This window comes from Contarinia nasturtii, unplaced genomic scaffold (assembly GCF_009176525.2).
Source record: "Contarinia nasturtii isolate CC-2019 unplaced genomic scaffold, AAFC_CNas_1.1 Cnas_scaffold_695, whole genome shotgun sequence".
In the NCBI taxonomy this organism is placed as follows: domain Eukaryota; kingdom Metazoa; phylum Arthropoda; class Insecta; order Diptera; family Cecidomyiidae; genus Contarinia; species Contarinia nasturtii.
In genome coordinates this window covers 10,688,179-10,709,720 of record NW_022198046.1, presented here as the reverse complement: position 1 = coordinate 10,709,720, position 21,542 = coordinate 10,688,179, and the positions used below count along the sequence as shown (strand labels likewise).

At 34.7% G+C, this 21,542-nt stretch overlaps 2 protein-coding genes across 3 annotated transcripts; both read right to left on the bottom strand.

Annotated features, from left to right (window-relative positions):
- Nucleotides 1-306: 306 nt before the first annotated feature.
- LOC116341056 (Krueppel homolog 1) lies at nt 307-12,535 on the bottom strand. Of its 2 annotated transcripts, none has more exons than XM_031767910.1 (4): nt 10,721-12,535; nt 1,961-2,701; nt 1,003-1,819; nt 307-870 (listed from the first exon to the last, which is right to left on the bottom strand). In XM_031767910.1, the coding sequence occupies exons 1-4, from the start codon at nt 10,803-10,805 to the stop codon at nt 591-593; spliced, it is 1,923 nt and encodes a 640-aa protein (XP_031623770.1). In that variant the 5' UTR covers nt 10,806-12,535; the 3' UTR covers nt 307-590. The 2 variants fall into 2 exon arrangements, with proteins under 2 accessions (XP_031623770.1, XP_031623769.1); XM_031767909.1 differs by lacking the exon at nt 10,721-12,535 and adding an exon at nt 3,937-4,381.
- A 6,272-nt stretch (nt 12,536-18,807) lies between these two features.
- Nucleotides 18,808-20,025, bottom strand: LOC116341351 (UDP-sugar transporter UST74c-like). Its single transcript, XM_031768353.1, has 2 exons — nt 19,593-20,025; nt 18,808-19,523 (listed from the first exon to the last, which is right to left on the bottom strand). Exons 1-2 carry the CDS (start codon nt 19,948-19,950, stop codon nt 18,817-18,819), a joined length of 1,065 nt encoding a protein of 354 aa, XP_031624213.1. The 5' UTR covers nt 19,951-20,025; the 3' UTR covers nt 18,808-18,816.
- Nucleotides 20,026-21,542: the final 1,517 nt, after the last annotated feature.

Genomic DNA, 21,542 nt, shown 5'->3' with positions numbered 1-21,542 from the left:
TGGGTTTTGTTTTGTGTTTTCATTCTTAATTGGCTATATAAATTTCCATTTACTCTCCGCTCAATGGATGTTTTTCATGTTATTTTAAAAATACCATATTAAAAATGTTTTCTTCTTCTTATTCGGAAAAAAATAAAAGAATTTTTCTATTTTTGAAAAGAAATTTTTGCTTGAAATTTTCTTTGATTTTTTTCGCTTCATTTTTTCTCGCCGAAATTATTTTACATAAAAAAGACAAAGATTCCGCTACAAATAATTTATCCGATTTCTCTACTAATTGGCTCTCAAAAAATAAGATTCAATACGTTCGCTTAGAAAAGATACGACGACTTGCGTTTATTTTATCTAAAAGTTAAAGTGTTTTATGCTTTTCTTATTAAATAGAATTTTATCAAAGTGTGGAGAAAACCGCTTTTCATTGAATACAAATCAAGCAATAAATATGTTTATCGTGTAGCTTTTTATAAAGTGTCATTTTTTATGGCAAATTTTGGTTATGCAAAATGTTAAAATTTCGAAAGTTTTTTCGTTTCGGTTTTTCTTTTACTTATCTGCACACCTAGTGTGAGAAAGATATTTTATTGTAGAATTTATGATGCTTTTGCAAATTGAATAACCGAACTCATGCGCATTATTTGTGGTGGTTGGCTTTCATCTCCTTGGGCACCAGGTCCTTGACCATCACGTGGATAATTTTTACGCTTACGCAACGGTAGACTCATTACATCACGATCGGCCATAACAACGTCACTGTCCGGCGACGACGAACGATCAGGTGATTCGGGTGATGACCGTGGTGGTGTTAATTCAGCACTGGCTAATGCAGCTTCAACACGTTTTACGATGTCGTTCGATGCATGTATTGAAGATCTAATAATGAAACAAAAAAACGAAAAAAAAATTAAAAATTTAAGGGAAAAAAATGTTTATGTAAAGTGTAAAATTTAATTGTTTTAATTACAAAAGAAGAAGATTAAAAAAAAAACACCAAAAAAAACGTACTTGTATTCGCTGACTCTAGGTGCTGGATTAAAGTATCCTTGTTGATGCATAACAGCAAGTGGTTCATAAATGAAGCTTGGATCCATGGTTGTGTCCTGTTCACTAACAGCGGCCAATAGTGCGTTTGTTGCCGAGCTGGGTCCAGACGCAGCTGGCATATGTGGTCGAAGCGTTGTCAAGTCATCGGCTTCATTTTGTTGTGCAGCAATTGAAACGGCTGCCAAAAGAGCTGGATTTACTCCACCTCCGTTTGATTGCACTTTGTATTCATGGTTTGGCGTCTTTTGATCGAAACGCGTGAAAATATTTGTATAATATGACATTTCATCGCCATCGGAATGTGTGTCTGAGCTCGAGTCTCGTGGCGTTGGCATAATTGAGATATTTGATGCGCTTGTATTGCTGTTTGGCGACGGTGAGAGCATTGGCATTGTCGATGTTGGCGACGCTCTTATTGTGTGTGAAACAACCATTGTGACAGCTGCTTGTTCCATTTTGACTGGTTCCGATTTTGCTGTCGCTTCGGTTGCTGTCTCCGGTTCATCATCGGGCATATCTTTGGCATGACCTTTAATATGCGCCTCCATTTCTTTCTTATTTTTAAATGTTTCATCGCAAATCGTGCACTTGTAGCATTTCGAACCGTAATGTTGAACACGATGCAATTTAAGCACGTGATTGTATCCAAAGTCTCTGAAACAAATGTCGCAATGGTATGGTTTTTCACCCGTATGAGTACGCGAATGAACTTTCAATTGTTTCGAGCATGTGAATCCTTTGCCGCATCCTTCGACTGGACACTTGTACGGCTTTTCGCCTAAACACAAGAAAAAAAGTTACAAATAAGTCACACGTAAAGTTGATCTACTCTACTTGACGCTCTATAATTCAAGTCCTATTCCATAATTAACATGAGACTTATATGAATTATAACTATTATACATATATGCTATATTACCTGTATGTGTTCGCATGTGGATAACAAGTTGGCCAGACTGGATGAATGTCTTTGAGCAGACAGAGCATTTATGGGGTCGTTCTCCTGTGTGAATACGCATGTGACGATGCAATTTGCCACTGTGCTCAAATGCCCGACCGCAACGGTCGCATTTGTATGGACGTTCTTTAGTATGAATGCGTCGATGCACTTGCAGATTTTCCTTGACACTGAACATTTTATGACAAAATTCGCACTCGAATGGTCGTTCACCGGTGTGGGTGCGATAGTGTCGAACCAAACGTGCTGGCACGGCAAATGTTTTCTTGCACACATCACATTGATATGGATCACTTGAATTTGTGGCCGATCCATTCGTACCATTTGCACGAGTTCCATTTGTTTTTGCATGTGATTTCATGTGACTCGTGTGGGCACTTTTGCTACCGAAAAACATATTACATTGATCGCATTTAAACTGTTGCTTTGTCGAGGTTGTATTCGTTGTCGTTGAGATTGGCGTTGTTTGTTGTGGTTGCTGCTGCTGCTGCTGTGGTCGTGTTACATTCGTCAATGTGATCATTGTTTTCGATGAATCGCCCAACATATTTGGATCAGTCATATTGCTGCTACTTATATTGTATAATTGTGTTTCGTTTTGATTATTACTTGAAAGATTTGTAACTTGATGCAAATCTGCACTATTCACTGAATGGCGCTCTGTTTTGACTGATGTGTAATAAACCATGTCGTTTTTTTCACCTATTAGGAAAAAAATTGATTTTTGAAAATTTAAAAAAAAAATGTTCGGATTTTTATTCTCGTTAAAAAAAAATGAAGATTTTCTTGTCAAGTATTCATAAACTCATTGTCATTCTTTAAAATTTGATTTAAACATGCATTTAAATGCGCCATTTTAAATCTCTTCAAAAATTCAATTAGTTTTTAATATTCTATAGCGTTCTTGATGCGACGCTTTCACCGTCCATTTTTGTTTTTGTTAAGCTCAGAGCTTTGCGCATAGCCAAGCGAAATCGAAAGGAAACGCACGCCGAATAGATAGAGAGGGGAGAAAATCCGTACAAAATGAAAAGCGAGAGTGATTCAATCAAAACAAAAAATGTCGAATGGCCAGAATAACATGGAAAATGTGGAAAATGGTACAACACAATCGGCAATGCAAAGCACACTTGATGTTGTCACATACACTCACACGCCACTCCGTTGCTTGGTATAGAATGGATACGTACTAAACCGCTCACTCCAATTGACTGTGATAACGAAACGAAGCCGAATAATACAAGTGGAGGGTAACAAACCAGTGCGTAAATAGATAAAAGTATAAACGCACACTGTTTGTTCAAGCAATACGATAAAATAACATAACACATGAATGAAATTTGTTTGGTTCGGGAGCATTTCGATGAATCGACCAAGTGGATGAAAGTGAAAGGGACGATTATTCTTACCATCCATTTTGGATGTGCCGAAGTGAAAAACTTCTAAACATTCGCGCGGGACACATTGACATCGCTACTATTACGGTTGTCGCCCCTTTTGTTCATTGAACTTTATACAGTAAATGAATCTATCGATGAATGTTTTTTTTTTTTTCATTTTATTACTTCAACTAGCACCTCCATTCACAAAGTGATTTCAGCTAACGTTAGCATTATTGTAATGGCCGCGATTTTGTTTTCTTGCATCGAAGCAAATAAGCCAAGCATATAAAATGTGCTTAATGAATGAAATACACAATAAATTTAAAATGGTAAGAGAAAACCAAAACGAAGAAAAAAAAAACAGGAAAAAAAAATTTAGGTTACGCAATTATTTCATTGATGAATTCGCATAATTATGAAGTGGCAACATTTTTTTTTTTTGGTTTCGTGGAAATTGAACGGCAAAAGAAAAATGAATTTTCAAAACTTTATTTATTTATTACAACAAAATTGTGCTTATTTATGGCAGAGAGAAAGAATGTGTAGGTAACCAACCTTCGGATTTATCCTCATTTACAGCGGTTATTTCAGTTCCTGATTTTGATAGAATGTCTTTGATCCAATTTGGCTTATTGCGAACACTCATTATTTTCAATTTTTCGTTATAAATTCGAAAACAGATATAAAAAAAACATTGACGTATTTTGAATTGAAATGTGGTTATATTTATCGATTTCGCAAAATGTGTAGATGATTTTTTTTCGTCTGAAATTCAAATTCACATTCACACTAACATTTAGAAAAAATTCTTAATTTCAAAAATAAACGCCGAACACAGTCTTTGGATAGGAAAACTTGTTAAAATGACATTTAAAAACGAATTTTGTACCCGTATAAATCCGAACTTGCAAAAATGTCAATTCGTATTTAAAACATTTTATTGTCAATTCCGTTCAAATTGTTGAGGTAAAGTGTTTTTTCTTCTTCTTCTTTAGTTTATAGTGTTTATTTCTCAATAAAAAAAATTCACATTTATTTTATGAATTAATTACGTCGCAATTAAAAAATGAACAACACTTTGGTTTACGAACAAAAAAAAATATGCAGCGCGTGATTGTGTAAAATATGAAACGTAAACAAATTCATTTATTTAAAAAAACACACACGGTAAAATTTCATCAAAACCAATATAATTAATTAACATTATAATTGTTGTACTATTCGAATTTATGTATATTTGTACTATATGTTGTCGTTGGTTCACATAATTGCGTGAAAAAATTGTTTTTGTCGGTGGGTATTTTTTTTCTTCTGACCAAAATAAGTGTCTTTATAATTTACATTCAAAAAAAAACTCAGAAACAAACAAAAATTATTTTGGACGATTCGTTCGATGTTGACGCCTTGCAAGTTCAATATCAACTGTTTCCCAAAAGCATCGTGTGCAATGTTTTCAACCAACAATTTTTTGGTATCAATGGGCCTGTTTGATGCGGCACACACACCGATTTATGCGTTTATATATTTAATGCTCCCATTTGAAACGCACATTTCCAAAAAAAACAACAACAAATATAAAATACATAGGACTACGCATCGTACGCCACCAAAAAAACTCATCAAATCGGTCAAATGCCGTGTCTATGTATGCATGTTACAACAAATTTTGATTCCCGAAAAATATATACGATGTAGATAGAAAAATCTAATAGCCGAAAAAGTAACACACGCACTGTGTGCGTATGGTGTCAAAGCGAGAAGGCAATGAACGCATGACATCAATTTCAAAAACCGAAAAATATCTAAAACATTGTGTTGATACAGGCATTACCGTTCTCCTGAATTCAAGTTGTATACATAAAAGAAGATAAAATAATGCGTATTATGCGTGTGCAACGCGCAACACAATGACTATATGGGCCCTTTTCATCGAATGCGTTCACAAGTCATATTGAATTCTAACGTTGCCACTCTCTTATATTCAAATACAATAGCACTTTTTTCGGCATTTCTAATGCTCTGTCTAATATGCGTTGTGCATGTTCGCAGCTCGGGCTATAGCGAGGGGCGTCCCTCACACTCTACGCTCCGTATTCTAACACCATGCATTTAGAACAGTGCGTACAATACATATCACATTGCCAGCATATGACGCACACATTTTTCGCTAAGCAACCGATTGAAATGTAAAACCATTCGCCATGGAATTAGTCTAATTTTCCCAAATGTATTTTAAAATTCGGAATATGTAGTTTTTTACATTACACATTTCCATTTGCCTATTTTCCTCATCCGTCATGTTAGAGAGCCGTCTTGTTTAACCATCATAGAATTATATTGATATTGGTCGTGCGCTTATGTTCATTGTTTTCATTCATTGGCGCAGATGCATCAACTCAATATACATGTTTGTCATAATTCATATTTAGTCCCGAAACTATGAAACTTGTCTTATAGATAATAATTATAATAAACCAGAAATGAAACTGAAAAACCCGTTTTATTGTTTTGTTTTGATTTTTTTTTTTTTTTGGAATTATGTTTGTTTACTGTTTAATGGTGACATTCAGTATTTTAGTAATTTCGACTGATCTGTCCTCTCTATGACTTTTTCTAATTACGTCAAATGTCCGTTTGAAAAATGCAAATCGCATTCGATGAACAAAAAATCCGTTTCTTTTTTAGCCAAACTCTGATTGAACCCGTTTTTTAGCTAAATTATGATTGAGTTATTCACATTTCAACGTTCGACGATTATTTTTTATTTGTGACTCAATCACTTAACTCAACATGAAAGATGAACGAGAAAACATGTTCAATTAACAATCCGCAACGGAGCTATCAATTTTATTTTTAATGTGATGATATCATAATTTATCACATGCTTGCGATGCATATGGCAGAGCAAGCGCGTGCGAAGTCTAATGTTGCGATGACAAATCTGAATTATGATTTTATCTAAGTTGGGGTGCATATGTGTTCCCTCAAAAATTATACATCATTCGATTTCATTGGACATTGGGCACAGATAGAATAATCGAAGTAAAGTACAAAAGAAATTTTCTTTTCTTTTTTTTTTGGGAAAGAAAAACGGAAAGAATCACAAAAGATGTGTCGACAGAATGCATTGTAATAATGCAGCGATATCTTAAATAAAATACAATAGAAAAACATAGAGCCGAAGAGGAATGGACGAAAGTTCTACAATGCAAGTGAGAACTGCCGAAAATTCAAATGCAAGGCATTTCTTCTAGAGGTCAATGAACACACGCTTGAGTAGGAGGTTATAATGAAGAACCGTTGCTTTGTTGCATCAAAACGCATCGATGCATTCAAAGTCTCATGTACAGCGGAAAAACCCGATGCACGTGTAACCGAATCTCACAAAATAAAGTCGAAAAAAATAAAATAAAGAAAACAACGACGATGAACCTTAAATTTAAAAGAGGCAAACCCCAAAACATGTTTTGAAACCTCATTTTCTTTTACCGATACGGCGTACGTTTCCATTGGATTATATATATTTATTTTTTTTATTTTAAATTTAATAGAAGAAACTTGACATAGGTCATGCATTTTACAGTCAACCCGCGTACGCATTGATGAATTCTTTTTTTATTAGTTCGAATAAGACTGAACGTTTTGTGCTTAACGCATGTTAAACGCATTTCCATGCATATACAATTCGTAGGTATATGAAATAGAATGCGGTTGCTATATAATATTTTTGAGCGTGTGGATGAAGTTAGAATGTGTTTTCGGTTGTCATGATTTTCGATGAGTTCAAATCAAATATGTAGACTGTAGTGTGACGCATTAACATTTTATTTCAAATGGAATAAAAATTTAGCTTCTTTAAAAAACGCGCGCGCATGATATCTGTGTAATTAAAAATAAATAACAGATACTGCGCAGAGAATCCGATGGAATGAGAATTCTCGATAATAACATCGAAGTCATAAAAATGAAGAAAAAAAATCTGTTGTTTTTTCTTCTTCTTTTGTTACTTTGAAATGGAATAAACAAATTATTTTTTTATGCATATTTATAGCGTATTGAAAGCGATGCGCGCACAACACGAAAAAAAAACTGATGAATCGCCTCAAAAAGCAAACCAACGAGCTGGCTTAAATAAAATCTTTACTTTATTATCGTGTTTCTCTGTGTTTTTCGCGTTTCTATTTAAAATTCACATCTGTTGTTCATGAGTGAGTATTTGCATGATTGCGCGAGTACTGGACATACTGATCCGAAGAGATTGTGTTGCTTAGCAGCTTCACCATGATTGATACGCTTTCGACAGTTCAATTAATTTAAATGAGAGTATGAACAAAAACATTGTAGAAACATGAGTATCACACTAAACTGTTTGTGACATGAAACTGCCAAAAAATAAATTGACGATGTATATGTCGCTTCTACAGAGTAAATCATATATATCGTCGAAACTTGCGTTTTCATTGTTAGATAACATTGAGTAGATCATGTAATAGAGAGATCTATTTGTTGCTCTTCCGTCATCGAGTTGTATTTGTCGTTGTTGTTGCGGTTGTCGTCGTCACTGTCGCACCAATTCGACATAGAACCCAAACAAACAAACGAACACAATTTAGTGGATTTTTGTAGGCTGATAATAAATTTAATATGTATTATATAGTATAGAGTCAATCAGGGCGTAAGCGCATTCGACACATGAACCTTTTGCAGCGTAAGTATATCAGGCTTCACGGCAATGTAAACGTTACGCGATACGCGATTGTGTGCATGTGTATTTGTATGAATGTGTGTTTCTTCTTTTTGCTGTTCTATATGAAACGGGGGCAAAAACCGATGAATCGCCTCCACGTGTAAGGCGATGTGCAATGCACACTGCTACACGCATCCGAACTGAACTCACTCGCTTTATTTTCAATATCTCGTATACTGTCGCTCACAAGCCGGCGTAAAGCAAACAATAATATAACAATATAGCGTCGTCGCCTGTTGTTCTCGTTGCTCTGCACTGTGCGCTCGCTGCTTTATCTTTCTCTTTCGCACCTTGCACAAAGCATATACGTATATTTTTAGAGAAAACCGACCTTTCCAAGTCAAGATGAGTTCGGCTATGCTTGTTTTTGTTTCGCGCGTGCAACGATCTTGCTAACACACGAAAATAAAGCAACGGCAGCAGCAACAACAACAGCAACACAATCAGCCCATTGTAGATAGCATCCTCTATCAATCGAACACGACGAATTTCGTAGAATTAAGGAGAGCATTTTTTTGAGATATCATGACTTTTGTTTAAACGCGACGCGAGAAATGGATAATATTAACAATACGACAGAATGAGGTTGTTTTCTCGCTTGATAGTCGCCAATTATTTTGAAATAAATGAAAAAAATTGCAACATCGTATTATTTTCTTATTTGATTATTGTTGTACTGTATAATTTGTAATTAAATGTACATCGAACAAGCGCATTTGATTTCAACGTTGTTAATCAAACTGCCCTTTTTTATTATGTACATTGTAAACTGTTTTAATTTTGAAATTAAATTCGATATCTGGTTTCACCTTTCGGTTCGTCCTTTTGTCCCAGCAAATTTATTTGCATTTTTGCCCGTGTTGTTTATTCTGACTCGGTGCTTTTTTCTGTACTGAAATATGAAATGGTTGAATGACGTGCGAACCGATGTGGATCGCTTTGGTTACAGGTTTTGCAAGACTATGGTGTGATCGTGTGTTTTTTGTATTTATACAACAACAACAACAACATATCGACGATTAAACTACCTTGAGCTTGCTCGCAAATTGTCCATGGCAATGAACATAACCTACATCTATGATCCCATTTAGGAACGCCTTTGCTATTTTTATCAGTTACGCAAAAAATCAAACGACGTAGCCAGAAAGAAAATAAAAAAAAATGCAAATATAAATATGAATAGCCGTCAAATTGAATTGACATTCGATTTATTTGTGAGTAGAACGGCGTAATTCACGTGGAGATAGAGATGCCATAAAACGATTTTTTTAAAATTATTATTCGAAATGAATGACAAATGCCGATATATGCAATAAAAGATTCTTTTGTTCTTATCGCCATATTTTTATTATTGCAATTTCAAATAGAATGGAATGTCATACGTTTCGACTTATTCTCCACTTTATTTGGTCGAGAATCTTAGAATCACAACAATCTATACAACATTGGCGTTTTATTTTAGCAACAAAGAAATGTGAGGAGAATTTCCATAATTACTCGAATCAATATCATAAAGAAATAAATTATGAATTATGGGCTAAAGCAAGGCTTACAGACACACAGGCACAATGAATTTGTCAGTGCGGTGGCGACTTCTCTGCAGTCATTTGTTTATTATTTTTTTTACTTGGAATTTTGCTTATCATATTGAGCGCGGAGAGAGAGAGAGAGAAAGAGGAATAGTCGATAAGACCACAAATATGTGAGAATGAGTATTTGCGTTTTAATTGTTCAAAATAAGGAAAAAACATTTACTTTAGTTGGTCGCTGACTGATTACATGTCCCGTATTTTTAGATTCTACTATATGCCGCTTTTAACTCATAGGTTTTCGCTGCGAATGTCAGAGACGAGGCAACATAAACTATTCCGGAAGAATCTAATATTTATACATATTTCAGTGACTCACTTTACAGAATATTGTCATCATTTTTCGATATGCTCTCTCTCCGCCTATTGGGCACTGCTCAATATCAACTAATTAAAATTCAATAACTTGCAAATGGGATTTTTCTAAAAATTTGCGTATTATATCAAAACCGGCTTAAAGTTGTCAGTCTTGGCCAAAAAAAAAATTGCAAATCAATTTGACCGATCGAAACGAACTTTCACAAAGTCACAACAATGTTTTATTGTGCCCAAGCCACACGAATTCTGTGCTTTGTTCAATCGGGTAAACGAAAAAAAAAGAAACAAATCAATTCAAAAAAAGCAAGCGCACACATATCAACTGGCTCGTATATCAAGCTCGCGGGGCCGGAGTGAATGACCGTGTATCGACCAAAAAGAAACTGTTTTAAGTATGAATCTGATTTTTTTTTCTCTATATATCTTTTCTTTGTTCATTATTTTTCATGCCAATTTTTCATACCGCGCACTACAAAAATAAAATACTACTTTAATTGATCGAACAATTTGCAATTTCAGCACAAAATTTAAATTGCAAAATTTCGAATATCCCTTATGGCATAATGAAAACACTTTCATGAATCGGTTGATAGTATGGATTTGATTTTTCGTTTTTGTTTTTAAGTTTATGAAAGCTTGACAAAAAAAAGAATTCATTTAAAAATAAAATATGAGCTTTGCTTACCTGCGCTATCGATGGTAAAATATTTTGCCCAAGGCAATTTCAGCGAAATCGTTTCAGTGGCCACCGTCAAAATTGAATTCGGCATTCATTGACGCCGTACAGCAAACACAAAAAGAAGAATGTCGTTGGCTCAAAATGAGAGAGAAAAATGTGTAGCCAATGGAAATCCGCACAGACGGTCGTTTGCCCAAATGGGCTGTTGAAAGCTGTATAGTTTTTGTTTTTTTTTGGCAACACTATCAGCGATCTGATGTGAGTGTGGTACGATCGTGTGCGTTAGACGGCCTTTCCAATGTGAACGAAGCACTTTTATTCTAACTATACTTTATTATTATTATGATTATTTGTCTGTTCCTTTTCGTTATTATGTTCTTGAATTGGCCTGTCGTCGTTTCTTGTCTTTAAAACAAAAGCAGACTTTATCTTTTCTCTTTTGATGTTTTCGTTCACGCAGAAATCACGTTACAGACGCAAAAGTGCCGAAGAAATAACACGCACACACTCGAACGAATTCGGCAACACAATTCATTAACCTTTTTGGCGAATGCGATGCGATGAATGTCGGCAAAAAGTGGAGCCAGCATATGCGTTAACAAAAAAAAGTCACCCAAACCGACAAAATTCGAATAACAAAAAATCTAGCGACTGTTAGTATACACGGCCGCTACAAAGAACGAGAGAAAGAGACGTTTTAACAAAACCGAATTTAATGCGATAAATCTCTGTCTGTCTTCAATACATTTGATACACGTTTTATGCTGTCTTTCACCCTGACTCATTCAATTCATGCGAAAAATGTTTTCTTCAAATAAATTACGATTAGTCAAATATTTCTTATGATTTATTCGAATTTGTTTGTGCGAACATTACGCCAAAAATAAAACAACGAGAAAAAAAAAGAAACGAGCTGGTAATATTAGCACTCTCTATACAAATAAAATTGACCTAGGTTCTCGCATTTCACGCATACACATAAACATCAGTCTCAACGCAATTTTTTTTCTTTTCTCATCATTTACCGTGTCTTTCACACTCTCAAATTGCGATGTTACTTTTTATTTTGTATGTCTGTTGATGTGTCTCACCGTCAGTGAGATTTTCAATTCAAATTGTGACAATTGGTTTCAACAAAATTAGAGCGAGATCAGCACTTTTTTTAATCGTATTTTTTGCCAACGAATTTGAACAGTGTCGGTATACTTATTTATTCGACTTTTTTATTCACTGACTTCATCATTTATTTTGTCGTGAATAATAGACATCTAATCTTGTTAAAATTGTATGTGATTCTCACTGTGGTCACTTGCAAAACGTTCAAAATAGTTATCACCAATTTTTGGCTATTTTTGTTTGTTCCTTTATTTTTATTGATACACACTACACAATAAATCTTTGAAATATTACTTATCACTTTGAAACTTTCAGTTTTTCGTTGTTGTTGTTGTTGTTCATGTGCCTTTGCACGGCCTATGGTGTGTAGTGGAAAAATTTCTGATGCTATGACCAGAAACTAATAACGTGATTACCGATGATAAGCACAAATTATTTAGAAAACAAATATTTGTTGAAAAAAAACACACACACACACGAATTTGAATTCACAATAGTTTCAGCCTTTTTTCTGATTGTGTATGTAAAATTTGGTATTTGACAGCAACAATTTAATTACGTTTTCTTTTTCGGTTGTCAATTAGCCGTTAATATTATTCGATGAGCATCGAACAGTATGTTTTACTGAAGAGTAATACTTTGTCGATGGAATTGGGAATTGTAGCTCTGTGGCGCGCGTTCTCTATGACCGTTTATCGCATTCTGTATGTGTACAAAATTTGTTAACTGAAAAAATCGACGTCGAATTTGAAGTCCGCAAGTATACATATAACAAGAGACCTACACAATATAGAATCGCTTGTTCAGCGCGAGTCTGAACATCGAACACATGTAAAGCGTGCAAAAGGGACATACCAAAGACGAAACGAGACAGAAAACTCAAGACCGAGACAGACACACCGAGCACAGCAATACAAACCGGTACACATACACTCATAAACACGTATCACACACAAAAGCATTGGCATTGTGACTGTATCGACGTCCGAAATTTTTGCCGTGCCAAAGCGTCATCAGGCCACAATGAATATGTATTTTCTGTCTTGATTCAACATTTTCTTTAATATGTAAATCGCTTTTTATTTCGGCTATATTTGAATTCACTCATACTACGCTGCCGCTTCATTAGTCCATCATCTTTCATGAATGCGAATTTAATAAAAGTGAAATGTAATAAAACATTAAGAAAAAGTTGCGTATGCCCAATTAAATTGGTTTGCGTCAAGTTCATTTAAAAGATATCAGGTTTTTAAACCTTTTCGAATGAAGTTCAAATCTGTTGCTTCAGCCGGCATTTTGTGACCGTCGATCTCAAACTTCGGCTCAAATCAATAGATTGTCACTGAGGTGGCCGCCGCTGCCGCCATCGATACGGTGTCGACCATACTTTTTGAAGGCAGGCCAAAGATAGATAGTACTGGCAACAAATCATCCACCTTAAAGCTTGAGCAACACATATGCAAAATATATTTATCAATGCGCCCCAACACGCAATACTGTCAGACGAGTAGTCCATGGTGAATAGCAAATATCATATATAATTTGCGGCTGTGCTACGCTTAAAAATAAAAGTGTAGAAAGCGATAACAACAACAAGCAACAGCAGCCGCACAAACCACATTTTCAATGAAGCACGTGGAGGCGATGGATCGGTTTTTGTACGATTTTACACACGATACGAAAACCGACATAGAATTCGTTCTCTCTCTCGTCAAGTTCATTTCCACTCGTTTACGTTCTATTGCACTGTGTGTCTATAGTCGCGCTGGCTATACAAAATAGTAAATATAATAACGTGTATATTGGCTTATATGCGACTCCATGGCTGCTCTACTGCTGCCGCTGCTGATTCTTGTTGTTGTTGCTGTTGCCGTCGCTTTTGTTGTAGTTATTTTCCCTGCACGAAAGTGAATAGAAACATCTTTATGTGTATAAACATGGCTATTTATATCAATGAGAACACGATGAACAACGGACTAACGACATACGAAGAAAAAAACCGCAAACACGATTTCAAACACATTTTTTGTTTAATTATTGCTGCACTCAATTTTGTTGCGCTGAATTCCATGTCGTTAATCTAAACTGAAGCAACGAATTCTTGAGGATTTTCATAATTATTTTTGTATGCACCAACGATTTTTTTCGGTATTTTTTTTTCCATGGGAATTAGATTCTAAGTTTTCATTCTCGCGTAAAAAAAAGGAGGCGTCTGGCTCAAATGAAACTAAATCTAACGAAACGACGAGAAATATAGGTTTTTGAGTAATATTGCAGTTTAACTTCGGAGAATAACACGAACTCAGTAACACGAGTGTGTAATGTGTAAACAAAGTAATTTGTTCAAATTAAATGAATCTTAATATTTGATATATGAAGCAAAGTATTGAGTTCATGTATATGTATAGAAAAAACGTATGATGATTGATGATGTCATTCGATGTGAGAAATTCCGCATTGATTATTCAATCAAATCAGTTGGATTGAAATTAATCGCTTTTAAATAAGCATAGCTTGCTTCTAGGCTTGTCTAAATAGAAGAAAATCGTCATTTCAAATCGTCAAGTGATTTCTATTTTTCGTATTAGAAAATTGTGAACTCTTTGTGCAAGCAAGAGTTTCTGTTTCTTTTGTTGCATTCGAAGATAGTACGGCGTATAAGAAAAAAAGGTCAATGAACGATGAGTGTAAAGAGCAAATATTATACGTGCGTTCATAACAAAGCGAAACGAAACGTACGTCAAGTGAATGAATGAACCCTCTTTGTAAAGGCCATATTGCCAAAAACGGATGAAAAGACGATTGCCTTTGCCGAATTTTATTTCATGCATACGCACAATACCAAAACGGATACAGTTTCAACTCATGTCATGTGCCACTGCTTCTTTTACTTATTTTGATCGTAGAAAGTAATGCAATTCATGTGTACAACATGTACAAAACACCCCCTTTTCACCGCAAACAAAAACCATTCGTTTTTATATACAAGTACACAAACTCACATACACACACACACACACGCACACTTGCACAGCGACGCATATACCAACCAAAAGTTGTAGAGTATTTGGGCTATGCATTTAATATACACGCGTTTCTACGCTGGAGTCAATGAACCCCGAAAATGAGCGCGTATATGAAAAACAAACTAGGAAGAGATCAAAGAACCCAAAAAGGAAAGAGTAAAAGAGAGATAGAGCGCGCACTAGGGATTTGTTCGATACAAACACGTGTCGACTCAACTGCAACTCACTGAAAATGCGCTTGAGAGAGGCGATTGAAAAAACCGATACCGGCCTCATGCACACAGTCGTGGGTTTACACACGCCGCATCAAAGCAACTATATTGAGTGAACCGAACGACGAAAAAAAACCCAACAAAACAACAACAAACTAGCATCGTTCCGTGCATCAAAAGTTCATGTACCGCAACTTGAAATTGGAATCTGTCCTGTTCTTGCTCGCTCACTCTTGCACGCCTGCTGCGTCCAACACTATGCACATTGAACTCGCGCTTCACAGAACACAAACAGAATAAAAACGAAAGAATGAACAAACGAATCGAATTGAGGAAAGCATGTGTTCATGTTAAATGCGTTTATTAATGCAACCATACCATTGCATACACAATACATAAACCAATTTTCGGTTGATTTTTTTTGTCTTTAGCCACTGTATGGAGTCTCATGAAATTTTCGTGCCGTTTTTTTTTTCTTCTTTTCGTTCAATAGACAATTGTGTTGTTATGCATTCGTTGAACCAGAATAATGACGATACGCAAGGAGAAAGAAAAACACCAAAATATTTTGAATAAAAAAAAGACAACAAGAAAGAATTAATTGAAATTCATTTTCTCAACGAGTTTTTGTTTGGTTGTTGAACTGCCTTTGAACTGTTTATGATCGACAACTCTACAAATTCAATAGTGAGTTCTCATCGTATTATATTGAGGTCGCGGACGCATATCGTTTCAAATTAACTTTAAATACCGTTTTCTTGATGGGATCGAGAGAAAAAAAATTGAAATGTTCTCAAGCAAAGGCGATTATTTATCGCTTTTGAATCGAAAATCATGTACGCACATTAATTGTGGATGTGATCTTAACATTTTCGATTTCAAACAATGTTAAGAACGAAATGAAGAGAAACTCTAAAAGGTAAGTATTATCGAAGTTGAGTTGGTTTGAACGGCAGGTAAGTCTTTTATTTCCGATCAATGAAATTTGGGCAGATATGTTAGGGGAGAAAACGATTTATTTTTCTTGCAAAATAATGACTCGGAAAGTGACAAAACCAATCACATACTATTAAAGGGCGTGTGCTTCAAAAGTCATACAATTCCACAGAATACTGTCATGTTGATCGGATAATGCGTTTGTTTTCGAAAGTTAACATAGTAATCGATTGATGGGGCCGAAAACCATGACGAAAACACGAGACACGTCAAAACAATATCAAGTGTTTTGGTTAATTAAATCACGTGCAATCTTTAGAAATAATAATACCCAATTGTTTGTTAGATTAGATTTCAAATCTCAAAATTTTATAGGTACTTCTATCATTATGCGTCTATTACAAAAGTTTTATCAAATAATATTTTCGTTTGTGTGTGTGTGTAGAAAAAGCGGGTTCGTTTTTTATCATATGCAAACATGAATGAAATGGATTCGTTTTTATGCGAAACATTTACATGGAATAGGGAACAATTTTGGGGATCGTCTTATCGTATACGCACAATTTCTATATAATACCGAAAGTAGATGGAAATGTTAGGTCAATGAACCTCCGAAAAACAACCACAAAAATACGCACAAAATGCCGAAAATAAAATCGGATGAATGAGATTGTGCGTAATAGCATAGTAAAAGTATTTCCTCTATAATATCCTTCTTGATACATTGACAGGAACCTGCTGCCTGTTGTTATTGTAATGCGCACTGCTGTTATATACAAAAAGTGGTTCCTTCGGGATAGCCCTATTCGAATTTGTTATGTATTTCACTCTCATCCCTACTGGTTGCGCTGTTACGCTGTGCTCTTTCAAAAAAGCAAGGCACACACGCAACAAAATATCTATTGATTTTTGATACGCACCAAATGCGTTACATTCTTCACCCATAAAACGAGTTCATTGTGGACTACTGATTCCCGTTATGTTCGTTGTGTTGCCATCGTTACTGATGAATACCGCACATAATGCCATCTAATCTACGCATCTTTTATTATCACTCATTTAAAAAAAAAAAGCCGGATTCTATTTCTTTTGTTTTCGTAGGCACGTTTTTTCTTTCTTCAAAAACGACTTAAAATGCAGTAGGTTAGGTAAATTCATGATTGCTGGAGAGAATGCGCTCGGTTTAGATAATAAAAAAAATTTAAATATTTTCTTAGTAAACCTGCATTCGTTTGCTACATTTAGTTCGTTTAGCATTTTTATTTTCGGGAGAATACGTGCGTTTTAAATATTATGCTTGTTTTGTCGGTTGCATCGGCGCACCATTCAATTGAGATTCACGCATTTCTTCTTTAGAAAGTCAAAGAACCAAGAGAATTTTCTTTGTTCACTCATCATGTTTAACACACTAGATGAAAACTTTCCACTTGCGCCTTTCATTCAAAGCTGAGCGTATATTGTACAAACACGTTTTGGTTATGTAGTCAACGGCTTCATCAAATGTTTGTTGAGTGTAAATACCTAAAGAGAATAACTGGCCTAATGCACATTCTATATCATTTCAGAGACTCTCTCAAACGAAAATCGTTAATCTATTTCCTGATTTAACGGTGCGTCGACTCGATCTAGCATGGCCCAAACGAATAAAAGAGCTAAACAATGAAAAAATAGAAAGACAAGTAAATTCAGAAGAAACGACCGAATAAAATTCTAAAATCTTCAATTTGTGATGCATTTGAAATGCGTAGTTGCTTCGTTTTTTTCTTTCCTCTGGCAACGCACAAACTCGTTAGAACGTTTGTTATCCATTTGAAATAGAAAACATTGTTCGATTTATTTTCTCAGTTGGATGAAAATAAAATGCGTTTTTTTTTGTATGTGTATCTTTTGTTTGGATGCAAACTAATGATCTCTCTCTATCCATCGAATTGAAAATAGGGAACTCATTCATTCTGAACATCTTTTATGTGTGAACGGCGCAATGTAGACGATATGAACGATGACATGCCAAATGCGTCGACTGTTCTACCAATTTTTAGTTGTTTTTCTACGATATCGGGGACTCTAATGCGTGCGATGCGTTTACTCCAGAAATAGAAATAGAATGCGATTGTTGCGCCTTGTGTCCGCACCATAGATTATCTATATATGCTTTTACATAAAAAAAAATAATACGTTGTTTTTGTTATACGCATGCACACACTTATGAACAACTCAATTGACCCATTTTTTCCTATAAATACGATGATTTGCTTTTCATGTTCGTTCCATCTCTCATCGCATGTTTGATATATACCGATTGAGTGTGTAGGGTTCAAAGAACTTTTCGAATTTTTGTTTGGTTGTGCGCACCGCTTTTTGGAAACAGGAACAACGAACTGAACTCAGAACAACACTAAGCACTTACACGTGGCACAATGCATTAAGCATTTGAGCATTGCATTGTAACCGCGAGATGAAGCGGCTTTTGTATTGAGGTGTTTACCGTTAATTCATTTTTTTCTCTCTACTTCTTTCGTCAGCATCAAATGCGACCATTCTATTACCAATTTTTTGGAAGAAATAGAATTGATGTGACATGGTTTTATGAATTTTAAAACTGCTTGAACAACAACTACTTATCAATTGTCATAGCAATGTTGGAATGATCAACAAAAAGAAAAGACTAACACACATTTTTTGTTGTTCTTTACAAACTAAGCCTTATCAATATTTTTTTTTTTTATTCAAAAGTTTTGAATCAAAACATTATCTAAACAAAACATACAAGCACAATATAAATAAAGTATAAACATGTGACATAACGGTTTCTTCATATCATGTCGTTATATTTCTGATTAGTTTTCACTTGTGGGGTCGGTTGGTCTTTTTTAGCAAATATGATATAGGTGTAGTAAATACTGCCGATTATACTGATATTTATTCCAATATAATTCAACCATGAGAATACATAATCGCCACCGATATACATTCCAATATACGAAACAAATACATTTTTTATACAACCGACCATTGCGGTAGTCAACGCTGAATTATATTGTGTACAAAGAAATGTACTGTATGTTAAAATGAAGCCCATAAAACAAGTTGATAAAAATTGTACGAAAAACAATGGTTCCGCCCAGTGTTTATATTTGGAGGCTGTATGCAAGTCGCCAGTGAGCCATGCCAATAACAAAGCAGGCAAAATCATAATCAAGGAATTATAAAACATAATTCCATATTTTCCAATATCAACCGTGTTCAATTTTTGTTTGATATAAACACCATAAGCGGCTGTCATAAAATTCGCCAACATAATATATGAATAACCCTCAATTGTAAATGTTAGATCGTCGATCGCGGCTAACATTGTCCCGCTCAACATGCACCAAACGCTCATTTGAACCGCCAACGATGGTTGAACGCCCAAAATCTTGTACTCCAATATCATCGTTATCAAAATTGAAAAACGTCTAAACGCTGTGAACATTGGCAAACTGATTGCTTGTGTTCCACCCAATCCAGTCACCATATTTCCTTTAGTAAAAAATATAAACACAATTTTTACTCTTCAAATTTTACAGATTTTCAACGTTCAAATATTACCAAAGTGAACAATTGGCAATGGCATCACTTTTCTCGGTATTTCTCGGTGGAAATTTGGAATTGAAACTACACCCATGATTTTAGCAATGTATAATGCAATAACGGTGGCTGCCAACTGTCCGATGCTAATCACAAGAAACGATGGGAAGTGCCATGATGTAAGTACCGTTTTATTTACAACAGTTAGTAAAAAAGAGGTGATGCCATAAAATAATGCACTTCCGATTTTTCGCCACAATTGAGGCGAAGTTTCTTGAAAATGTTCATCGTTAACTTCTTTTTCAATTTCTTTATTAATCACATTTTCTTCATCACTTGGTAAAAGTGTATATGAATCTTCTAGATTTGCTCTATCCATTTCAATTTTTGAATAAAATTAATTGGTATTTATTGTTAACAATTAATTATTGGAAGATATTTCGCTAAGAACTTTAAATTCAGACTGACTACGATCAAAGTTAATTTAATAATTAAAACGCAATCGAATCTGTGTCATGTGTATTTTTTTCAAGGGCCATATGTTGCAAAAAAAAACTCTTAAACCATTTGTTTGCATCGTCAATATTTTATTTATAATATACATATCGAATGAATGAAAAGAAAAATGAACAAGATATACATGTGCAACATTTTAATAATTCCAAATAAATGAACGGTTGTTGTGACGGGCAAGTTTTTAACGTCATTTGAGTCACAGAAGGAATTTTGAATGATCCATCTTGTATGGCACAATAAAAAGATTTTTATCACTTCCATGTGGAATAAGTGCAGGTCGCATTTCTCCGGTGCCAATAACAGCTCTGAATCTGTCGGGGTGTCATCGCTTTTAGCAGTCAAACCTTCCATTAGTAGAATTGCCGGGAAGCAAAATTTCTTTCCACAATCGTGAATAAAATAGAGAGATTCCAATACAAGCTATGAGTACTGGTAAAATCGTGTAAAATGCTTTGAGCGGCAAAATTAATTTTATTGATTGGGAGGTACGTATCGTATTAAAAGGTTTAACTTTGTTGCTGTATTTATCGTTGCTTTCTTTTTTATATGCATTGCTATGAGAAATATGATACTATGCGAATTGTGTGGATATGCGTCATTGCTATATGTCTAACAAAAAATATCTTGATACATTTGTTCCAAATTCTGCATATTTTTGATACACTTTCGACTCTGTTTGCCTCTACTGTACAAAAAATTATTTACTATATATGTTTAACCTGAATCATCAAAGAAGATGCAGATTATTTGCGACATCGAACGGTATTATTTGAATGTACTTTGAGCATTTTCTTAATAGCTGCAATAAGAAAAGGTGTAAGCTTCGAAAGTTGAACGATCCAATTCCATGTTTCGTCTATTTGGTTGTTCAAATAGCTCTTTTTATCTTTAAAAATGAACAACACAGAATCGTATCGCTGAATTTCAAAAATATTGTGCATGAAGTCGTTGTTTATTTAAAATTTTGCGATATATTTTTGTTGTTAGGGTTCTTGACTTCGAAATTCGATTCGATTTTTTTTCAAAACGAAAATAAATTAATTTTTCATGATTGAAGAGCTTAAAAATATTATATTTCGTTCTCAATAGATCCCCTCTTACTATATTATCCAATTTATTATCAACAAACTTATATCAAGCAATTCTTAGTTTTACAACCGTAAGCATTTGAAATGACATGAAATATATAATAAATTGGGAGCTTCAAGCCATCAAAACACCATGACGAATTCTAATCATGGCACAGGAAGAAAAGTCAATATATACATAAGAAACTCCAACCACTAGTTTATTGAGAAACATAAAATATTCCCGTTTCGTTTGACATAATGGCTGAAATGTTGATGCTTCATATGAAAATTGGGGGAAAATATCCATATACAACGTAACTTTTCTTATTTACCTCGGCACCCTATTTTCAGTTCTTTTTTTACTTATGTAATCGTTACAGTGTTC